The sequence below is a fragment of the Pleurodeles waltl genome, chromosome 10 (assembly GCF_031143425.1).
Source record: "Pleurodeles waltl isolate 20211129_DDA chromosome 10, aPleWal1.hap1.20221129, whole genome shotgun sequence".
In the NCBI taxonomy this organism is placed as follows: domain Eukaryota; kingdom Metazoa; phylum Chordata; class Amphibia; order Caudata; family Salamandridae; genus Pleurodeles; species Pleurodeles waltl.
Genome location: NC_090449.1, coordinates 677,685 through 698,105, shown reverse-complemented (window position 1 = coordinate 698,105; position 20,421 = coordinate 677,685). Strand labels below are relative to the sequence as shown.

At 49.5% G+C, this 20,421-nt stretch overlaps 1 protein-coding gene across 1 annotated transcript in view; it reads right to left on the bottom strand.

Moving 5' to 3' along the window:
- Positions 1 to 20,421, bottom strand: part of SMC1A (structural maintenance of chromosomes 1A) — a 205,068-nt gene that overhangs the window by 16,515 nt on the left and 168,132 nt on the right. The window contains exons 20-22 of the mRNA XM_069209287.1: positions 19,521 to 19,677; positions 18,660 to 18,814; positions 15,266 to 15,417 (exon numbers count right to left, since the gene is read on the bottom strand). Of these exons, the coding sequence (XP_069065388.1) occupies positions 15,266 to 15,417; positions 18,660 to 18,814; positions 19,521 to 19,677 (464 nt within the window). The remainder of the gene's footprint in view (positions 1 to 15,265; positions 15,418 to 18,659; positions 18,815 to 19,520; positions 19,678 to 20,421) is intronic.

The following is a 20,421-nucleotide window of genomic DNA, read 5'->3' as shown; positions in this document are numbered from 1 at the left end:
ATGGGCAGCAGCACTGATTGTGCCACCCAATAGAGCCATACATCCGGATGCACCCAGCCCTGCCATTGCAGGCTGGGTGTCCTGGTGCAAACCTAAAATACAAACTCGACATGGCACCTTACCTGTCTGCCCGGTCCACCATACACTGCCTACACTGTGTATAAGACACCCCTTTGGCAGGCCTTCAAGCCCTAAGGCAGGGTGCACCTTATTATATGCAAGGGCATAGGTGCATGAGCAATATGCCTCCACTGTGTCCTTACAAACCTGGGACATAGTGAGTGAACAGAGCAGCCATTTTAATACACATGCTGGGAACTCGTCAACAAGAGTTTCTCAGCTATATGATGGCCACTCTGCACCCTGGGGTTTTTGGTATCTAACTCGGAATGATAAATTGAAACTGATACTAGTATTGGATTTATCCCTAAATGTACACAGGGGTCACCGTAGAGGTTGCTGACTGGTTCTATCAGGCCTGCCACCTCCAGACACCCAATCTACAAACCTTGGGGGAAAGGTCTGCCTCTCTGATCTGTAGAACAAAGCCCTTCCTTGGCGGAGGTGCTAACGCCCCCTCCCTCAGGAATGTGCACTGCTCTGGTGGCGAGCTTCAAAGGGCTACCGCCCTTGAAACTCAACCCCCAGGTCTGCTGCTAGTAGCAGATGGTCAACCCCTTTGCAAACCCCCGCTTTTGACAGAAGCTAAGGCGGGGAAACTACATAAAGGATAGAAGGAGTGGCCCCACCTGGCATGCACCACCCCTAAGGTGCTGCCTACGAGACGGAAGGAAAATGGCCAATCAGAGATAAGGAAGTGAGCCTTCCAACAGGAAGAGGTCACTATAGTGGGTGTAGCCACCCAAAGGTAGGTGTCCCACTGGACACTACTAGGTTCCCCGTAAAATACTCACTAAAATCACTATTTAGTGGGCATCCCTAGACCAGATAATCAGATTCAAAGGACACAAAGTATACCAGCACCAAGAAGATCCAAGGCACGAGAACTGTGGACCTCCTGCACAAAGAAAAGGCACCAAAACCTGCCTGCTGCACCCAGGACCCGACAATCGTCGCTGCGGAGCTGCTGGGCAACTGGACTGACCTCAAGAACCCCAGAAGACCTCCAGGCTTCGCCAATTACCTGATGATCTCCCTCCAGAGTGGAGGTACCACTCTGCAACAAAGAAGAAACCAGCAACCCAGTGAGTCACTTCACTGACCAGGCGCTAACTCCTGAACCGGACATGGCAGCTAGACCAGATGACACATCAATGGCTGCGAGCACCAACCCTGCAAGTGTGTCAAGTTTGGTGGCTCTGCACCCTCCAGTGGTTGAACTGTGCCAATATACCCTGGGGGTATTGGTCAGCTGACGTCAGACACCCAAAAAACTGGCCCACCCAGGGCTGAAAAAAGCCAGTAGGAAGCCCCAGTCGAGGGACTTCAGGAACACCCCGGACCTCCTGCCAGAGTGCCCCAGCTGTCCTGCAAACAACCCTTGAACCACCTTACCTCCAGCTCCAAAGGGCATCTTTGCGCACAGCGCCTGGCTCACCGATTTGCTCTGAACCCATCCGCCATGTGCCCTGCAACGAAGACCCTGCTCTGCCCTAAAGGTCCCTCAAAGAACCACCTCTAAACTTACCTGCATAGCCCTTTTCCACCAGCTCCAGAGACCTTTCACCGCTGCTCCCACCGGAACCAGGAGCCACCCAAACTTCTCCAGCTGGCAAAGTGTGCCCACCGATGACCTCAACCAGTCTGCAAAAGGGGAACTTGGTAAAGCACCTGTGTGAATTTATATGCATTTTTAAAGGTGACTTTCTATTGATTCTTATGGATGCGTAATTACGCACAAAAATACTTTTTTTTTTTATAAAACTCCAAAAATCCGTATCTCAAAGTACTCAACTAATTTTAATAATCTTGGTCTTAAAAAATACATAAAAATCTGAAGTATTTCTGAAAATTGGTCTCAAGTTATTCCTTTGAGTGTGTGAGTTGCAAGATTGATACTGTGAGTACAACAAATGCTTTGCACTTGTCAAAGATTGGCCTAACTGCTCGACCACGCTACCTTATAAGTCAGACCATTAGGTGATTAGTTTTTACCGCTGTAAACCAATGTGTGGTTGCCGGGACCCCATGCACAGTGTCTAGCTTTGCATACTACATAGAGGGCCAGCCTCCTACATTTGGAGGCAGTGGGGGGGGGGGGGGGAGGGATAAAGGCTTTGCATATGCTCATACCACTGTCAGTTTTGTGAGCACATGGATAACTCTCCAAATTGCCGTTAATTATTTTCAATTGTTTAAACCTTTTTTTGCAAATGTTTTAAAATAATTGTTATTGCCCAGCTTAGGTCCCTATAACTTTAGCAAAAAGTTTTTTAAAGTCCTGACTTTAGTTGGCCTATCCAAAAAGGGGATTCTAAATTTAAAAAAAGGAAAACAAATGGCCCACCTTTAATAAAATTAATGAGAGATGCAGAGACCAAGACTCAGGAGCTCGACCTGGAACCTCAGGAGGCATATAGCTATGACCAGGCTGTACCAAATCTGTACTGGCAAAAGTCCCAGTGCAGAGAAATGTAAGTTTCTAGTGGCCCAGGATGAAACAGATAATCCTCCAGATGATGGGGGAGATGATGCATCTGTGGTGGGTGAAGAGGATCCGGTGGACAACGGGGATACAGTAGCTCCTCTTCAACCAGAAGCTCGAACTAGAGAAACAGAGAAAGGAGCTGGGTTAGGACCCATCTCTGGTGGCAGCATCCAGGCATTGAGAGAGAGCTCTTTCAACATTAAACTCCCAAAAGGAGTTCGCTGTCCCTCCCTTCACTGAATGGGATGATATAGTCCAATGGTTTTCTGCCTTAGAAAGAGCCTGCGTTGGGTGGGAAATTGACAAAAAGCATTGGGGCACACTGTTGAGGGAGTTATTCTCAAGAAAGTGGAGATAGGCTCCTGACACTGAATGAGGCAGATTCTAAATCATATGACCCCATGATGGGTACCCTGACTGAGAGCTTTGAATTTACAACTGAAGAGTACTAAATAAAGTTCAGGGAGGCTCCAAAAACCCAGAGCCAAACCTGGGTATATTTTGTGGACTATTCAGTAAAAGTGCTGGGTGGTTGGTGAGCTGGAAACAAGGTACAAGATTATGATTGGCTGTGTAACCTGTTCACGAAAGAGCATCTGCTGAGTAATTGTTTCAATGAGAGGCGACATCAACGTCTGGTAGACCTGGGTCCACTTCCCCTCAAGAGTTGGGGAGGAAGGCAGACCCTTGGGTCAAGACAAGGGTGACCAAAACTACCACTGGTGGAGGAGACCAAAAGAAAGAGGCCGAAAAGTCCTCCCAAGGGAAAGATGGGAGCCAAAACAAAAATAAAGGGTCTTCTCAAGGCCCCAAAAAACCTGCATAGGAGGGTGGGCCCAGAGACTCCTCACCGTCTAAGGGACGGGTCAAAGGGAAACACATTGATCCCAGCAAGGCTCGGTGCCACGACTTCAAAACTAAAAGGCACCAAACTGGAGACACTGGCTGCAAAAACAATAAGAATGCTTCTGGCAACTGCATTTACTGCAGACTGACTAATCGGCAGATTTGATCGGAGGTGTGGCCTGACCATGTCATTGACCCCACGGAGGCAACATTAGTCACTGAGGGTGGGGTAAAATGATCCTGCTTGACCCAGTAATACGCAAAAATACAAGCAGCACCCTTTGATTAATGGGGAGAAAGTGAAAGGAAAGCACTAATGTACACAGGAGCTGGTGTTACCATGGTAACTCTGCACTCAGACCACTCAAATCAGTTCCTGGCAGTGAAGTCTTATCCTATCACCAATGCTGCCAATGAGACGAAGTTCCATCACATGGCTATGGTGACCTTTGATTGTAGGGGGGAGGGGGGGGGGGGGGGGGGAAGGGGGCAGTCGGGAAAAAAGAATTGGTTGTGTCCTCGTCCATCTCTGTAGACTGCCTGCTTAGAAATTACCTGAGCATTCCCGCTGGGCTGATGTAGAACTGAAGACCCATGAAGCAATGCTGGGGATCCCTGAGTGGGCATGTGTCAAGACAAGGGCACAGAGCAAACTTCAGAGAGAAAAAGGAGTGCTGGATCCTGAAATAGTGGACTAGCCACCCAAGAGAAAAGGCAAGAAGACTGGGGGACCAGCTTCAAAATGGATCCCAAATCAGGACTCCTCTTCCCAGGAAGAGGAGTCAACCTTCTTGGAGGGAACTGAGCCTGAAGAGCTTGGGCCTTACCACCCAGAGCTCGTGGCCCCAGGGGACCCTCCAGGGAAGATCTGTGCCAGAGGCAGAGGACCTGCCCAACTCTTGAAGGCCTGAGACAGCAAGCTGCACAGGAAGAGTTAGGAAATGTCAGTGGTACCAATAGGGTTTATTGGGAGGAGGGGCTCCAGTACATTGAGGCCAGAGACCTCAAGCATGGTGCAACCAGGAGTATGGTAGTGCCCCAGAAGTTCAGAGAATTCCTCCTCACTCTAGCCCATGACATCCCTTTAGCTGGGCATCTGGGCCACAACACTTAGAGTAGGTTAGTCAACCACTTTCATTGGCCAGGAATGTCCCAAAAAGTGAAGAGCTTTTGCCAGTCCTGCCCCACCTGTCAGGCCAGAGGCAAAGCAGGTGGACACTTAAAGGCTCCCTTAATTCCACTACCTGTGGTTCTGTACACTCTGAAAGGGTAGGGGTCGACATTGTTGGCCCCTTTGACGCACTAACAGCATCAGGAGACAGATACATACTAGTGGTAGTAGACCATGCCACTAGGTATCCTGAGGCTTTACCCCTAAGGACCATCACTGCACCTGCAGCTGCCAAAGCCCTCCTGGGTATCTTTACCAGGGTAGGGTTCTCTAAGGAAGTAGTATCAGACAGAGGGTCAAACTTCATGTCTGCATACTTAAAACATACGTGGCAGGAATGTGGGGTGACCTATAAGTTCACCGCCCTATCCCACCCACAAACAAATGGGCAGGTTGAGAGATTTATCCAGACCATAAAGGCATGATTGGAGAACTCCCTGAAAAGCTCAAAAGGAAATGGGATGTCCTGCTTTCTTGCCTGCTGTTTGACTACAGGGAAGTACCACAAAGGGAGTAGGCTTTTCTTCATTTGAACTTTTGTATGGGCACTCTGCTAGGGGAGCACTAAGTCTTGTTTGAAAGGCTTCTCCCAGTCTTCCCTAAGAGCCCAAGCAAGATACTGTGGACTATGTGCCTGGCCTACGTTCAAGAATGGCTGAGTACATGGAGAAAGCCAGCTAAAATCTTCAGGGCAGCCAAGAGCTGCAAAAGCTCTGGTATGACCAGAAAGCTGCTATGGTGGAGTTCCAACCAGGGCAGAACGTTTGGGAGTTGGAGTCTGTTGCTCCAAGGGCCCTTCAGGACAAATGTTCTGGGCCCTATCGTATACTGGAAAGAAAGGGGGAGGTCACTTATCTAGTTGACCTAGGCAGTTGCAAAAACCTAAAAAGAATAAGCCATGTTAACCACCTAAACCCCTCCTATGACAGAGCTGATGTGACCATGCTTATGGTTACAGATGAGGGACAGGAGGGTGAGAGTGAGCCTCTCCCTGATCTCCTCTCCAGCAATCACCAAGATGGTTCTGTGAATGGAGTGGTCTCATCAGACACCCTCACAGAACAGCAGCAAGCTGATTGCAGGCAAGTCCTCAACCAGTACGCCGAGCTGTTCTCTCTGACACCTGGAAAGACAGACTGGTGTACCCATGATATGTACACTGGCGACAGCCTGCCTGTCAAGAACAAGATTTACAAACAGTCAGACATGTCAGAGAGAGAATTTAGGCAGAAGGTAAAATGATGCTGGATTTGGGTGCCATTGAACCCTCTGAGAGTCCCTGGGCCAGCCCAGTAGTTGTAGTCCCCAAACCTCACTCCAAAGGAGAGAAAAAGGAAATGAGGTTCTGTGTGGACCTCAGGGGCCCCAACTGTGTGACAAAATGAAAATGTCACTTACCCAGTGTACATCTGTTCGTGGCATTAGTCGCTGCAGATTCACATGTTGTGCATAGCCCGCCATCTGGTGTTGGGTCGGAGTGTTACAAGTTGTTTTTCTTCGAAGAAGTCTTTCGAGTCACGAGACCGAGGGACTCCTCCTCCTTTGCTTCCATTGCGCATGGGCGTCGACTCCATCTTCAATTGTTTTCCCCGCAGAGGGTGAGGTAGGAGTTGTGTGTGTTAGTAATAGTGCCCATGCAATGGAGTGAATAAGTATGTACCAATTAAGGTTTACGTAATATATTTACAAAATGTACAAAGTTGAAGATAACTTCCAAACGGCTACAGGCTCCCGGGGAGGCGGGTGGGCACATGTGAATCTGCAGCGACTAATGCCACGAACAGATGTACACTGGGTAAGTGACATTTTCCGTTCGGTGGCATCTGTCGCTGTAGATACGCATGCTGTGCATAGACTAGTAAGCAGTTATCTCCCCAAAAGCGGTGGCTCAGCCTGTAGGAGTGGAAGTAGTCTGAAATAGAGTTCTTAGTACGGCTTGACCTACTGTGGCTTGTTGTGCGGATAACACGTCTACACAGTAGTGCTTAGTAAATGTGTGAGGCGTAGACCATGTGGCTGCCTTACATATCTTGTGCATTGGAATATTCCCTAGGAAGGCCATGCTAGCGCCTTTCTTTCGGGTTGAGTGTGCCCTTGGTGTAATGGGCAGCTCCCTTTTGGCTTTAAGGTAACAGATTTGGATGCATTTAACTATCCATCTGGCTATACCCTGTTTTGATATTGGGTTTCCTGTATGAGGTTTTTGGAATGCAATAAACAGTTGTTTTGTTTTTCTGATTTGTTTTGTTCTGTCAATGTAGTACATTAGTGCTCTTCTGATGTCTAATGTATGTAGTGCCCTTTCAGCTACCGAGTCTGGCTGTGGGAAGAACACTGGTAGTTCTACCGTTTGATTTAAGTGGAACGGTGAAATAACCTTTGGTAGAAATTTAGGATTGGTTCTTAGGACTACCTTATTTTTGTGTATTTGGATATAAGGTTCTTGTATTGTAAACGCCTGAATTTCACTTACTCTTCTTAGAGATGTGATGGCGATGAGAAATGCAACTTTCCAGGTTAGGAATTGTATTTTGCAAGAATGCATGGGTTCAAAAGGTGGACCCATGAGTCTCGTTAAGACGATGTTGAGGTTCCATGAAGGAACGGGTGGTGTCCTTGGTGGTATAATTCTTTTGAGGCCTTCCATAAACGCTTTATTGACAGGTATCCTAAATAGTGAAGTTGAATGGGTAATCTGCAGGTATGCAGATATTGCTGCGCGGTGTATTTTAATGGAAGAGAAGGCCAGGTTCGATTTTTGTAAGTGTAGTAAGTAACCCACTACATCCTTTGGAGATGCGTGTAATGGTTGAATTTGATTATTATGGCAGTAGCAAACAAACCTTTTCCATTTGCTTGCATAGCAGTGTCTAGTGGATGGTCTTCTAGCTTGCTTTATGACTTCCATACATTCTTGGGAGAGGTTTAAGTGTCCGAATTCTAGGATTTCAGGAGCCAGATTGCTAGATTCAGCGATGCTGGGTTTGGATGCCTGATCTGTTGTTTGTGTTGTGTTAACAGATCTGGCCTGTTGGGTAACTTGACGTGGGGTACTACTGATAGGTCTAGCAGTGTTGTGTACCATGGTTGCCTCGCCCATGTTGGTGCTATCAGTATGAGTTTGAGTTTGTTTTGACTCAATTTGTTTACTAGATATGGAAGGAGAGGGAGAGGGGGAAAAGCGTACGCAAATATCCCTGACCAGTTCATCCATAGGGCATTGCCTTGGGACTGCCTGTGTGGGTATCTGGATGCGAAGTTTTGGCATTTTGCGTTCTCCTTTGTTGCAAATAAGTCTATTTGAGGTGTTCCCCAAATTTTGAAGTAAGTGTTTAGAATTTGGGGGTGAATTTCCCATTCGTGGACCTGTTGGTGATCTCGAGAGAGATTGTCTGCAAGTTGATTCTGGATCCCTGGAATAAACTGTGCTATTAGGCGAATGTGGTTGTTATATGCCCATTGCCATATTTTTTGTGCCAGGAGGCACAGCTGTGTCGAGTGTGTCCCCCCCTGTTTGTTTAGATAATACATTGTTGTCATGTTGTCTGTTTTGACAAGAATGTACTTGTGGGTTATGATGGGTTGGAATGCTTTTAACGCTAGGAAAACTGATAGCAGTTCGAGGTGATTTATATGCAGCTTTGTTTGATGTACGTCCCATTGTCCTTGGATGCTGTGTTGATTGAGGTGTGCTCCCCACCCTGTCATGGAAGCATCTGTTGTTATCACGTATTGTGGCACTGGGTCTTGGAAAGGCCGCCCTTTGTTTAAATTTATACTGTTCCACCATAGAAGCGAGATGTATGTTTGGCGGTCTATCAACACCAGATCTAGAAGGTGACCCTGTGCTTGTGACCATTGTGATGCTAGGCACTGTTGTAAGGGCCTCATGTGCAGTCTTGCGTTCGGGACAATGGCTATGCATGAGGACATCATGCCTAGGAGTTGTAATACCATCTTTGCCTGTATTTTTTGTGTTGGATACATGGTTTGTATAACTTTTTGGAAATTTTGAACCCTTTGTGGACTTGGAGTGGCTATTCCCCTTGTTGTGTCTATTGTTGCTCCTAGGTATTGCTGTACTTTGCATGGCAGAATGTGTGATTTCGCATAGTTGACGGAGAAACCGAGTTTGTAGAGGGTTTGTATGACCTGATCTGTGTGGTGTGAACACTTTGTCAGTGAGTTGGTCTTGATTAGCCAATCGTCTAGATACGGGAATACGTGTATTTGCTGCCTTCTGATGTGTGCAGCTACTACTGCTAGGCATTTTGTAAAGACTCTTGGTGCGGTTGTTATACCGAACGGCAATACTTTGAATTGGTAATGTATTCCTTTGAATACGAACCTTAGGTATTTCCTGTGCGAGGGATGTACCGGTATGTGGAAATATGCGTCTTTGAGATCTAAGGTTGTCATGTAGTCTTGTTGCTTTAGCAATGGTAACACTTCTTGTAGCGTGACCATGTGAAAGTGTTCTGATTTGATGTAGGTGTTTAGTGTCCTGAGATCTAGGATTGGTCTCAGTGTTTTGTCCTTTTTTGGTATTAGAAAGTACAGTGAGTAAACTCCTGTGTTTATTTGTGTACCTGGTACCAGTTCTATTGCGTTCTTTTGCAGTAATGCTTGAACTTCTATTTCCAGAAGGTCTGAATGCTGTTTTGATATATTCTGTGTTTTTGGTGGTATATTTGGAGGGATTTGGAGAAATTCTATGCAATAACCATGTTGGATAATTGCTAAGACCCAAGTGTCTGTTGTTATTTCCTCCCAAGATTGGTAATACTGACTTATTCTTCCCCCCACTCTTGTTGTGTGGAGGGGATGAGTGACCTGTGAGTCACTGTTTGGTTGCAGGTGTTTTTGGGCTTTGAAATTTTCCCCTGTTTCTAGGGAATTGTCCTCCTCTGTACTAGCCCCGAAAGCCTCCCCTTTGGTACTGTCCCTGGTAGGTAGATGGTGTTGAATGTGAGGTACTGGCTTGTGTGGCCTGACCCCGAAACCCCCCTCTGAAGGTTGTTTTGCGGAAGGTGCCGAAAGTGCCTCTGCCCTGCGTGGAATAGAGTGCGCCCATGGCCTTGGCAGTGTCAGTGTCCTTTTTTAGCTTCTCAATTGCCATGTCCACTTCAGGTCCGAACAATTGTTGCTCATTGAATGGCATATTGAGCACCGCTTGCTGTATCTCCGGTTTAAAGCCAGATGTTCGTAACCACACGTGCCTTCTTATGGTTACTGCTGTGTTAATTGTTCTTGCAGCTGTGTCAGCTGCATCCACAGAGGAGCGTATTTGGTTATTGGAGATGTTTTGTCCCTCCTCAACCACCTGTTTCGCCCTTTTTTGTAAATCTTTGGGTAGATGCTCGATGAGGTGCTGCATCTCGTCCCAATGGGCTCTATCATATCGCGCTAGGAGCGCTTGAGAGTTAGCGATGCGGCACTGGTTTGCAGCTTGTACTGCGACCCTTTTTCCGGCTGCATCGATCTTGCGGCTTTCTTTATCCGGAGGTGGTGCATCGCCTGACGTGTGAGAGTTGGCTCTCTTGCGAGCTGCCCCTACTACAACCGAATCTGGTGGGAGTTGTGAGGTGATGAAAGCAGGGTCTGTGGGCGGTGCTTTATATTTCTTTTCCACCCTTTGTGATATTGCTCTACTCTTGACAGGCTCTTTGAAGATTTGCTTTGCGTGCCTTAGCATTCCTGGGAGCATAGGCAGGCTCTGGTAGGTGCTATGGGTGGAGGAGAGGGTGTTGAAAAGGAAGTCATCCTCGACAGGTTCTGAGTGTAGCGACACGTTATGGAACTCTGCTGCCCTAGCTACCACCTGTGAATACGCTGTGCTGTCCTCTGGTGGTGAGGGCTTGGTAGGATAGGCCTCCGGACTGTTGTCTGACACTGGGGCGTCGTATAGGTCCCAAGCGTCCTGGTCATCTTGGCTCATGGTGGTGTGAGCCGGTGAGTGTGACGGAGTCTGTGCCGGTGATATGTAAGTTACAGGTGGAGGAGAGGGTGGCGGAGTTACCTTCTTCACCACTTTTGTTTGTGGTGCTTGTTCCTGTATTTGGAACTCAAGTCTCCTTTTTCTCCTAATAGGGGGAAGGGTGCTGATCTTCCCTGTTCCACTCTGTATGAAGATCCGCTTTTGAGTGTGGTCTACTTCAGTGGACTGTAACTCTTCCTCGAATCTATGTTTGCGCAATTGAGAGGACAGTGATTGCTCCTCTGAATATGAGCTGGTTGTTGGCTCGGTTGCCGGTCGTTTCGGCACCGAAACTATGTCCTTACTCGTTTTCGGCTCCGAGGCGACTTTTCTCTTTTTTGGAGTCAAAACTTCTCGGCGTCGATCCTCCTCAGTGCCGCTGTCTCTACGTCGAGCAGCTTCGGCTCCGATGTCTCGGCGTCGATCTTTGTCGGCAGCACTTTCTCGGTCCTGAGATTGCTGCATGCTTGTGTCTCGACCCGAGTCGGACGATCTCGGCACTAGTTCGGCCTTTTTCGGTGCCGATGGGCGGTCACCGACTTTATGGGTTGAGCCATGGCCTGTTGGCAGTGGCGTCCCCTGGGCCTTGTCTGTTTTCTTGTGTGCTGGCTTCGACATCTTACTCACTGTTTCGTGGACGTCGAATTCCTCCGAGTCCAATTCATGGATAGAGAAGGCTTCCTCTTCTTCTCCTTGTTCCTCGAACTCTCGGTGTCCTGTCGGCATGGACGCCATCTGTAATCTTCTGGCTCGCCGGTCACGGAGCGTTTTTCGGGATCGAAACGCACAACAGGCCTCACAAGTTTCTTCCTTGTGCTCGGGCGACAGGCACAGGTTACAGACCAAATGTTGGTCTGTATATGGGTATTTGTTGTGGCATTTAGGGCAGAATCGGAACGGGGTCCGTTCCATCAGCCTCGATGTTACACGTGGTCGGGCCGACCAGGCCCCGACGGGGGATCGAAATTACCCCGAAGGGCTACCGGAGCTCTTCACGATTCGATGTCGATTCTATCTAATCCGATCCCGAACGCAACAATACCGACGTAATTTTCAGAATTTCTAACTATCTTTCCGTTCCGAACCCAGACCGAAAAGGAACACGTCCGAACCCGATGGCGGAAAGAAAACAATCGAAGATGGAGTCGACGCCCATGCGCAATGGAAGCAAAGGAGGAGGAGTCCCTCGGTCTCGTGACTCGAAAGACTTCTTCGAAGAAAAACAACTTGTAACACTCCGACCCAACACCAGATGGCGGGCTATGCACAACATGTGTATCTGCAGCTACACATGCCATCGAACACTGATGCACACCCAGTTCCAAGAGCCGACAAGCTCATAGACAGGCTAAGGGTAGACAAATAACAGAGTACTTTTGATTTAACATCTGGGTACTGGCAGACTGGCCTGCCCGAGGATCAAACGAGGGGTCAGCACTTTGTACTGCTAGTGGACATTATCAGTTCACTGTTATACCCTTTGGATTACAAAATGCACCTGCGACCTTCCAGAGGTTGATGATCCAAGTACTTGCTGGACTGGAAACCTTTAGTGCAGCTTATCTGGATGACATAGCTGTTTATAGTTTCACCTGGCAGGATCACCTGATCCCGCTAGAGAAGGTCCTTGAGGCTCTGCAGGAATCAGGCCTCAGTATCAAGGCCAGTAAGAGTGTGATAGGGCAGGGAAAAGTTGTTTACTTTGGTCACCTGGATGGTGGAGGCCAAGTGCAACCCCTCTAACTCAAGATTCAGGCTCTTCTGGTTTGGGAAGCTCCCACAACCCAGACACAAGTCAGGGCATTCCTTGGCTTGATTGGGTACTATAGGAGATTTGAGAAGGATTATGGCACGATAGTTGCCCCCTCACAGAACGTATCTCCAAAAAAATGCCCAAAAATGTTAACAGGACAGTGATTTGCCAACAGGTCTTTGGCACTCTGAAGAATGCTATGTGCTATGCTCCAGTCCTACAAGCACCAGACTACTCCAGGCAATTCATAGGCCAAACAGATGCTTCTGAAACAGGGATAGTTCCTTTCCCAGAAAAAGTGATGATGGACATGACCAGCTAGTTGCTATTATAAGCAAGAAAGTTCTTCCTAGGGAACAAAATTGGAGTGCCGTAGAGCAGAAAGCCTTTGCTGTGGTTTGGGCCCTGAAGAAGCTGAGGCCACACCCGTTTGGCTCTCACTTCAAAGTTATGTCTGACCACAGGCCTCTCAGATGGCTACAACAGATGAAAGGTGAAAACCTGAAACTGCTTAAGTAGTCCATTTCTCTGTAGGGAATGGACTTTCAAGTGGAGCACAGTCATAGGACTGCACCTGCCAATGCAGATGGCCTTTCCAGGTTCTTCCACTTAGATGTTGAAGACTCACTAGGTAGAGGGCAGTCTCATCCTCTTTTGTTTGGGGGAGGGTTGGGGGAGAGAAAAGGCATCTTTTTGACATGGTTAACCTTTATTTTTTGTCTGATGTATGATGTAGCCTAGAAACCAGGCTAACCAGGTTGCCTGGGCCAGAGCTTTTTCCCTAAAACTGTTGCGAAGCATTGGCACAATTGGATACTCCTGTAGCTACCACTATAAGTCCCTAGTACTTATGTACCTAGGGCATGGGGTATTAAAGTTAGGCCCTTGAAGGCAGCAGCACTGATTGTGCCACCCTCTAGGGCCATGCATCTAGATGCACCCAGCCCTGCTATTTCACGTTGAGTGTCCTGGTGCAAACCTAAAACACAAACTCGACATGACACACTGCCTGTGTGCCCTGTCCACCATACACTGCATACACTATGGTTAAAGCCCTAAGGCAGGGTGCACCATATTATATGTGAGGGCACAGCTGCATGAGCACTATGCCCCCACTGTCTTTACCAAACCTGGGACATAGTAAGTGAACAGAGGAGCCATTTTAATACACCTGCTGGGCACTGGTCAACACAAGTTCCCCAGCTACATGATGGCCACTATGAACCCTGGGTTGTTTGGATTGATCTTTCTGAGTTGTTTGATACCAAACTGGTAGCAGTATTGGATTTATCCCTAAATGTACTCCGGGGTCACCTTAGAGGTGCCCCCTGCAAAAGCTGACTACCCTGGCCTGGTTGCTGACTGGTTCTATCCAGCGTGCCATCTCCAGACACCCAATCTACAAACCTTGGGGGGGGGGGGGGGGAAGGTCTGCCTCTCTGATTTGTAGAACAATGCCTTTTCTGGGTGGAGGTGCTCAAACTCCCTCCCGCAGGAATGTGCACTGCTCTGACGGTGAGCTTCAAAGGGCTTATCTTTGAAACTTGACTCCCAGGCCTGCTGCTAGCAGCAGATGGTCAACCCCTTTGCAAACCCCCACAGGGCATGCACCACCCTGAAGGCATTGCCTGCGAGGTGGACACTCCATTTCCCTCCATCTTAGATGGAAAGAAAATAGGCAACCATGTATAGGGAAGTGACCCTTCTCACAGGAAGTGGTCACTATAGTGGTCTAGCCACTCAAAAGTAGGAGTCCCATTGGACACTACCAGGTTCCCTCTAAAACACCCACTAAATTCAGTATTTAATGGGCATCCCTAGACCAGAGAATCAGATTCGAAAGACAGAAAGAAGACCAGCACCAAGAAGATCCAAGGCACGAGAACTGAGGACCTGCTGCACAAAGAAAAGGCGCCAAACCCTGCTTGCTGCACCCAGGAGCCCACAGTTGCCGCTGAGGAGCCGACAATTGCCGCGGAGGAGCTGCTGGGCAACAGGACTGACCTCAAGAACCCCCAAAGGACTTCCAGGCTTCGCCAATCGCCCAAGAACTCCCTCCAGAATGAAGGTACCACTCTGCAAATAAGAAGAAACCAGCAGAGCAGTGAGGGTCGCTTCACAGACCAGCAGCTAACTCCTGAACTGGAAGTTGCAGCTGGACCCGACGACACACCACTGGCTGCGAGGACCAACCCTGCAAGTGTGCTAAGTTTGGTGACAATGCACCCTCCAGTGGTCGAACTGTGCCAATACCCTGGGTATTGGTCAGCTGATGTCGGACAACAGGAAAACCAGCCTGACCGGAGCTGAAAAAGGACCATGAGGAAACCCCAGTTGGTGGACTTCAGGAACACCCCTGGACCTCCCGCCAGAGTGCCCCCAATTGTCCTGAAAATGACCTCTGAACTGACTTACCTCCAAAGGGCATCTTTGCACACAGTTCCTGGCTCACTGATAAACCACAGACAAGGAACGTGTGTGTTTGGGGGGGGGGAAGAGAACCACAGCCAAGGAACGTGTGGTGGGGGTGGAGGAACCACAGCCAAGGAACGTGTGGTGGGGGTGGAGGAACCACAGCCAAGAGGTGTGTGTGTGTGTGTGTGGGGGGGGGGGGGGGGGCACCACAGCCAAGAGATGTGTGTGTGTGTGGGGGGGGGGGGCACCACAGCTAAGGAATGTGTAGTTTGCTACAAAGTGTAAGGGGGGTGCTGCAGGGTGGCACAGGTAAAGAGCGTGCTTCGGGAGGAGGTTCTGTAACTAAATAGCACGCTGGGGAGGGGTCAGTAAGAGGTGGGGCAACGGGGTAGCCTCAGTCAAACTGCGTACTGGGGTGCCACCTTCTATGAATGGGTGAGGTTGTGGTAGCTGAAGGCAGCGTGGTTGCCACTGTCATGTCTGGCTGTTACTCACCTATGGATAGCAAAGAGGAGCGCTAAAGCGGCCACCGTCTTCTCCCCTCCAGATAAATTATCCATGGGTCGGAAGCGTTTACCAGGAGCCACACAGTTATAATTGATGCCATCCAAGTATGGCTCCTCTGGATTCTCAGGCCCAAGGAACGCCTGGAGAGAGAGAGACTGAGGGTTAGAGGTCGGAGTAAGGGACAGCAAGACTGGGAGGGCAAGAGGGTTATAGTGACTGAGAGATCACAAGAGAAATAGGGCAGACCATGAACTGCAAAGAGCATGAGGAATAAATCACAGCAAGTAATAAATAAGAAATCTCGAAACATGGAATATGTGAGGCGAAAAACAAAGGTGTATTAAGTCAGCAAGAGACGAATGAGACAGTGAGATCAAACAAATGAAAACGTGTAAAGCTAAAATAACAGAATCATAGGAGACAGAGAAAGTGAAAAATAGATAAAGAAGTGTTTGGACAAGACGAGAATAAAAGATACAAAAACAAGTGAGAGGGACTTGAAAATGAACTAGCAAGATACAAAACTTAAGTAAGCAAAGCACAGGACAGCAAGAGTATGAAGATGAGCGAGAGGAAGGGCCAAATAGGGGTGAGTACGGGACAAGTTGAGTATTGGCAGGAGAGAACAGTGGATGAAAAAAGGAAGACTGAGAAGAACGTGAGAGGGCAAGGAAGAGAGAGGGAGAGCAGCAGGCAAAGATAGGGTGGGGGAAGGTAAGTGGAGTGAGATCTGGAGGGTAAGGGGGAGGTAGAGTAAGAGAAGTAGAGAGAGAGCGCCAGAGGTGCGGGGGCGAGGAGGGGGGAGAGAGAGAGAGAGCGCCAGAGGTGCGGGGGCGAGGAGGGGGGAGAGAGAGAGAGAGAGAGAGAGAGAGAGAGAGAGAGAGAGAGAGAGAGAGAGAGAGAGAGAGAGAGAGAGAGAGAGAGAGAGGGGTGCGAGGAAGAGAGAGGGGCGAGGGGGAGGGGGGGGGGGGAGGGGAGAAGAGAGAGACAGAGAAATCAAATCAAATCATAAACATTTATGTGAGGGTCTCAAGGCGCTAGGGGGATGGGGTTACTGCTGCTCGAAGAGCCAGGTCTTGAGTTGCCTCCGGAATGCGAGGTGGTCCTGGGTGGTCCTGAGGTTGGTGGGGAGGGAATTCCATGTCTTGGCCGCCAGGTAGGAGAAGGATTTCCCACCTGCCGTGGTGCGGTGGATGCGAGGGACGGCGGCGAGTGCGAGGTTGGCGGAGCGAAGTTGACGAGTGGGCGTATAGAAACTGAGGCAACGGTCGAGGTATTCGGGTCCCTTGTTGTGGAGGGCTTTGTGTGCGTGGGTGAGGAGTCAGAAAGTGATCCTTTTGTTGACGGGAAGCCAGTGCAGGTGTCTCAGGTGGGCGGAGATGTGGCTGTTGCGGGGTATGTCGAGGACGAGGAGGGCGGAGGCGTTTTGAATTCGCTGCAGACGTTTCTGGAGTTTAGTGGTGGTTCCTGCGTATAGGGTGTAGCCGTAGTCCAGGCGGCTCGTGACGAGGGTCACGGTCTTTCTGGTGTCGGCGGGGATCCAACGGAAAATTTTTCGGAGCATGTGGAGGGTGAGGAAGCAGGAAGATGATACGGCGTTGACTTGTTTGGTCATGGTGAGAAGTGGGTCCAGGATGAATCCGAGGTTGCGTGCGTGGTCTGAGGGGGTTGGTGCGGTGCCAAGGGCCACCAGGAGTCGTCCCAGGCGGACGGGGTGTTTCCGAGGATGAGGACTTCCGTTTTGTCTGAGTTCAGTTTCAGACGGCTGAGTTTCATCCATTCTGCGACGTCTTTCATTCCATCTTGCAGGTTGGTCTTGGCGCTGGTGGGATCCTTGGTGAGGGAAAGTATCAGCTGAGTGTCGTCGGCGTAGGAGGTGATGTTGATGTTGTGTTTGCGTACGATGTCGGCGAGGGGGCTCATGTAGACATTGAAGAGAGTCGGGCTGAGCGAGGAGCCTTGTGGGACGCCGCAGATGATCTCGGTGGGGTCTGAGCGGAAAGGTGGGAGGTAGACTCTTTGGGAGCGGTTGGAGAGGAAGGAGGTGATACAGTCCAGGGCCTGTCCTTGGATCCCGGTGGAGCGGAGGCGGGATATTAGGGTTCGTGGCAGACGGTGTCTAAGGCAGCCGAGAGGTCGAGGAGGATGAGGGCGACTGTTTCTCCGTTGTCCATCAGAGTTCTGATGTCGTCTGTGACTGAGATGATGGCGGTTTCTGGGCTGTGATTGGCTCGGAATCCGGACTGAGAGGGGTCGAGTAGGTTGTTGTCTTCAAGGAAGTTGGTAAGTTGCTTGTTGACGGTCTTCTCGATGACTTTGGCAGGGAAGGGGAGGAGCACGATGGGGCGGAAGTTCTTCAAGTTGCTGGGGTCCGCCATAGGTTTCTTCAGTAGGGCGTAGACTTCTGCGTGTTTCCAGCTCTCGGGGAAGGTGGCAGAAGCAAACGAGTTGTTGATGATGGTCTGGAGATGCGGGGCGATGATGTCGTCGGCTTTGTTGAAGATGAAGTGTGGGCAGGGGTCCGAGGGGGCACCGGAGTGGATGGAGTTCATGGTGGCTTTGGTCTCTTCCGTGTTGATTTGAGTCCAGGCGTTGAGGGTGATGGCTGGGGTTGTAGGTTCTGTGGTGGTTGGCTGGGTCTGGTGTCCGAAGCTGTCGTGTAGGTCGGTGATCTTACGATGGAAGAAGGTGGCAAGGGAGTTGCAGAGGTCTTGTGAGGACGTGATGGCGTTGGCGTTAGGGTTGGAGAGCTCTTTGACAATGTTGAAGAGTTCTTTGCTGTTGTGAGTGTTCTTGTCCAGTCTGTCTGTGAAGGAATTTCTTTTGGTGGCGCGGATCAGTTGGTGGTGTTCGCGGGTAGCGTTCTTGAGGGCTGACATGTTATCTGCGGTGTGGTCCTTGCGCCAGTATTTCTCGAGGGTGCAGCAGGTTTTTTTAGATTCCTTGAGGGTGTCTGTGAACCAGAGAGGTTTTTTGTTGTTGGTCTGTCTTGGGAGGCGTCTGAGGGGAGCGAGGTTGTCTGCGCAGTTGGTGATCCAATGCGTGAGGCTGAGGGCTGCGTCGTTGGGGTCGGTGGAGAAGGTGGGTTGGTTGTCACTGAGAGTGGAGAGAAGCTGTTCCGTGGGGATTTTGTTCCAATGTCGGCGTAAGAGAGCAAGAGAGAGCGAGAGAGAGCGAGCGAGCGAGAGCAAGAGAGAGCAAGAGAGAGCGAGAGAGATAGAAAGAAAAAGGTGGGGCAGTGAGCCAGGGGTCAAGGATGGATGCAGGTTGAGGTGAGATGAGGCAGTTGGTTGGAGAGCCCATAATACAAAGAGAGGCTGATGCAGGGAGAGACTTAAATAAAGCTTGTGAGACACAAAACTACACCATTCACCACACTGACCTGGGCGCTGCTGTTTCTGGACAAGGCCTTGTAAATTTCATCGATGTTCGTGGCCACAGACTCGAAACAAGCATTAAAACGGTCAAATCGCTCTTTCTTAGTCTGCTCAAAGGCCTGCTTTGCCTTCTTGGCACGCTTACGAGCCGCTTCAAACTCTAGAAAAGAAGAAACAGTGCGCTACGTAGAGGCTGAAGAGGTTATGGGCACTAGACCACAGCATGCCAGACAAGGGACGCTAGGCTGTCCAGCACGACAGACAGCACCAGCAACTAAAACACTTTCCCTAGAAGCTGCCTTGCAGAACATGGCCTGCTTCAAGCTTGAGGCCCAGTCGTTCAATGGATATACTTTTGACAAACTAGTCCTCACAGAACTATAAGCTGAAGCTAGCCTTATTGGAATGATTTTGAATTCATCTCATTTTATGGTGAGCAGAAAATACCTTCCAGTCTGTCGAAGAGGTACGACTATCCCACAAGCCCATTTTATAAATCCTAGTCACATGGGTTCCCTTCACCAGGGTCCTACAGTTAAACTGCAGGGTAGGTTCATCTCCTCCCCCCCCCCCCAATTAAATCCCAGAAATAAACAAGGGACTCGAATGACGTCTAGCACAGACTGAAGCTGTTACAGCAACTTTGGTTCACTTTCTGCTTGCGAGTGGGGGCAGAAGGATCGTCAAAGTCTCCTCTCCAGAAGAGTGCAGCCAGGACACCCTTAAAGCATCTCCAAAAACGGAGCAGTGTCTCATTTTTATATTCATTAATGAGAAAACTATCAATAAAAGGCCAAAACCAATGAAAACACATTTAATAAGACAGTTGAGAATTCTATTTGCTCCCATGCCTCAAAGGTTCTCACCATCAGAGGTCTCCTGGAACTTATCCCGTACGCTCTCCAGCTTTTCCATGGCCTTCATGTTAGGTGCAGCGATTCGCTGGAGCACGCTTTGCTGTTCGTTCAGCTTCTGCTGCAGGTTGGTCATTTCTTGCTTGAAGTCATCATCGGCCACAGAGTCCTGTAATGAGACATTCATCCTGAGTGCCTTGGCAGAGCATAGCCCACGGGTGCCAACCATGTGCTTTTTCAAGTGACTGCCACTGGACATGGGGTGTAATGTGATCTCTAGCACAAGGGAGAGCACGGAAGCTCTACTGAGATCAGAACATGCTGTGTTACCACCAGGAGGCTAGTAGTGAGGGACTACCAAGGCCCCAACCCAAATTACACAACCAACAGCAGACAAGAGTATTAAGGAACCAATAATATCACATCCCCTAATGTCTGACACCCACTGAGAGAAGCATTCAGCCCTACAAATAGAGCAACCTGGGTTCTCCACAAAACAGAGGATACTACTCAAAGCCTCAAAGACCACTCACTACCTTAGCTCTGTCTTCAACAGCAGGGAAGCGCATTCATTGCCTACCAAGACCATTGTATACAGCGCCGTGCTGCCTTAAAGGCTCCTAGCCTCCAGTGGGCACAGCATGCTGGTGCCCTATGGGCTCCTAGCCTCCACTTGGCACAGCACGCTGCTGCCCTAAAGGCACCTAGCCTTCACATAGCACAGCACGCTGGTGCCCTAAAGGCTCCTAGCCTCCACTGGGAACAGAACACACCTGCTCTAAAGCCTCCACTGTGCACAGCACGCTGCTGCAATAAAGGCTCCCAGCCTCTACTGGGTAGTGTGGTGCTGCCCTAAAGGCCCCTAGCCTCCACTGGGCACAGCGCGCTGCTGCCCTAAAGCCTCTTAAGCCTC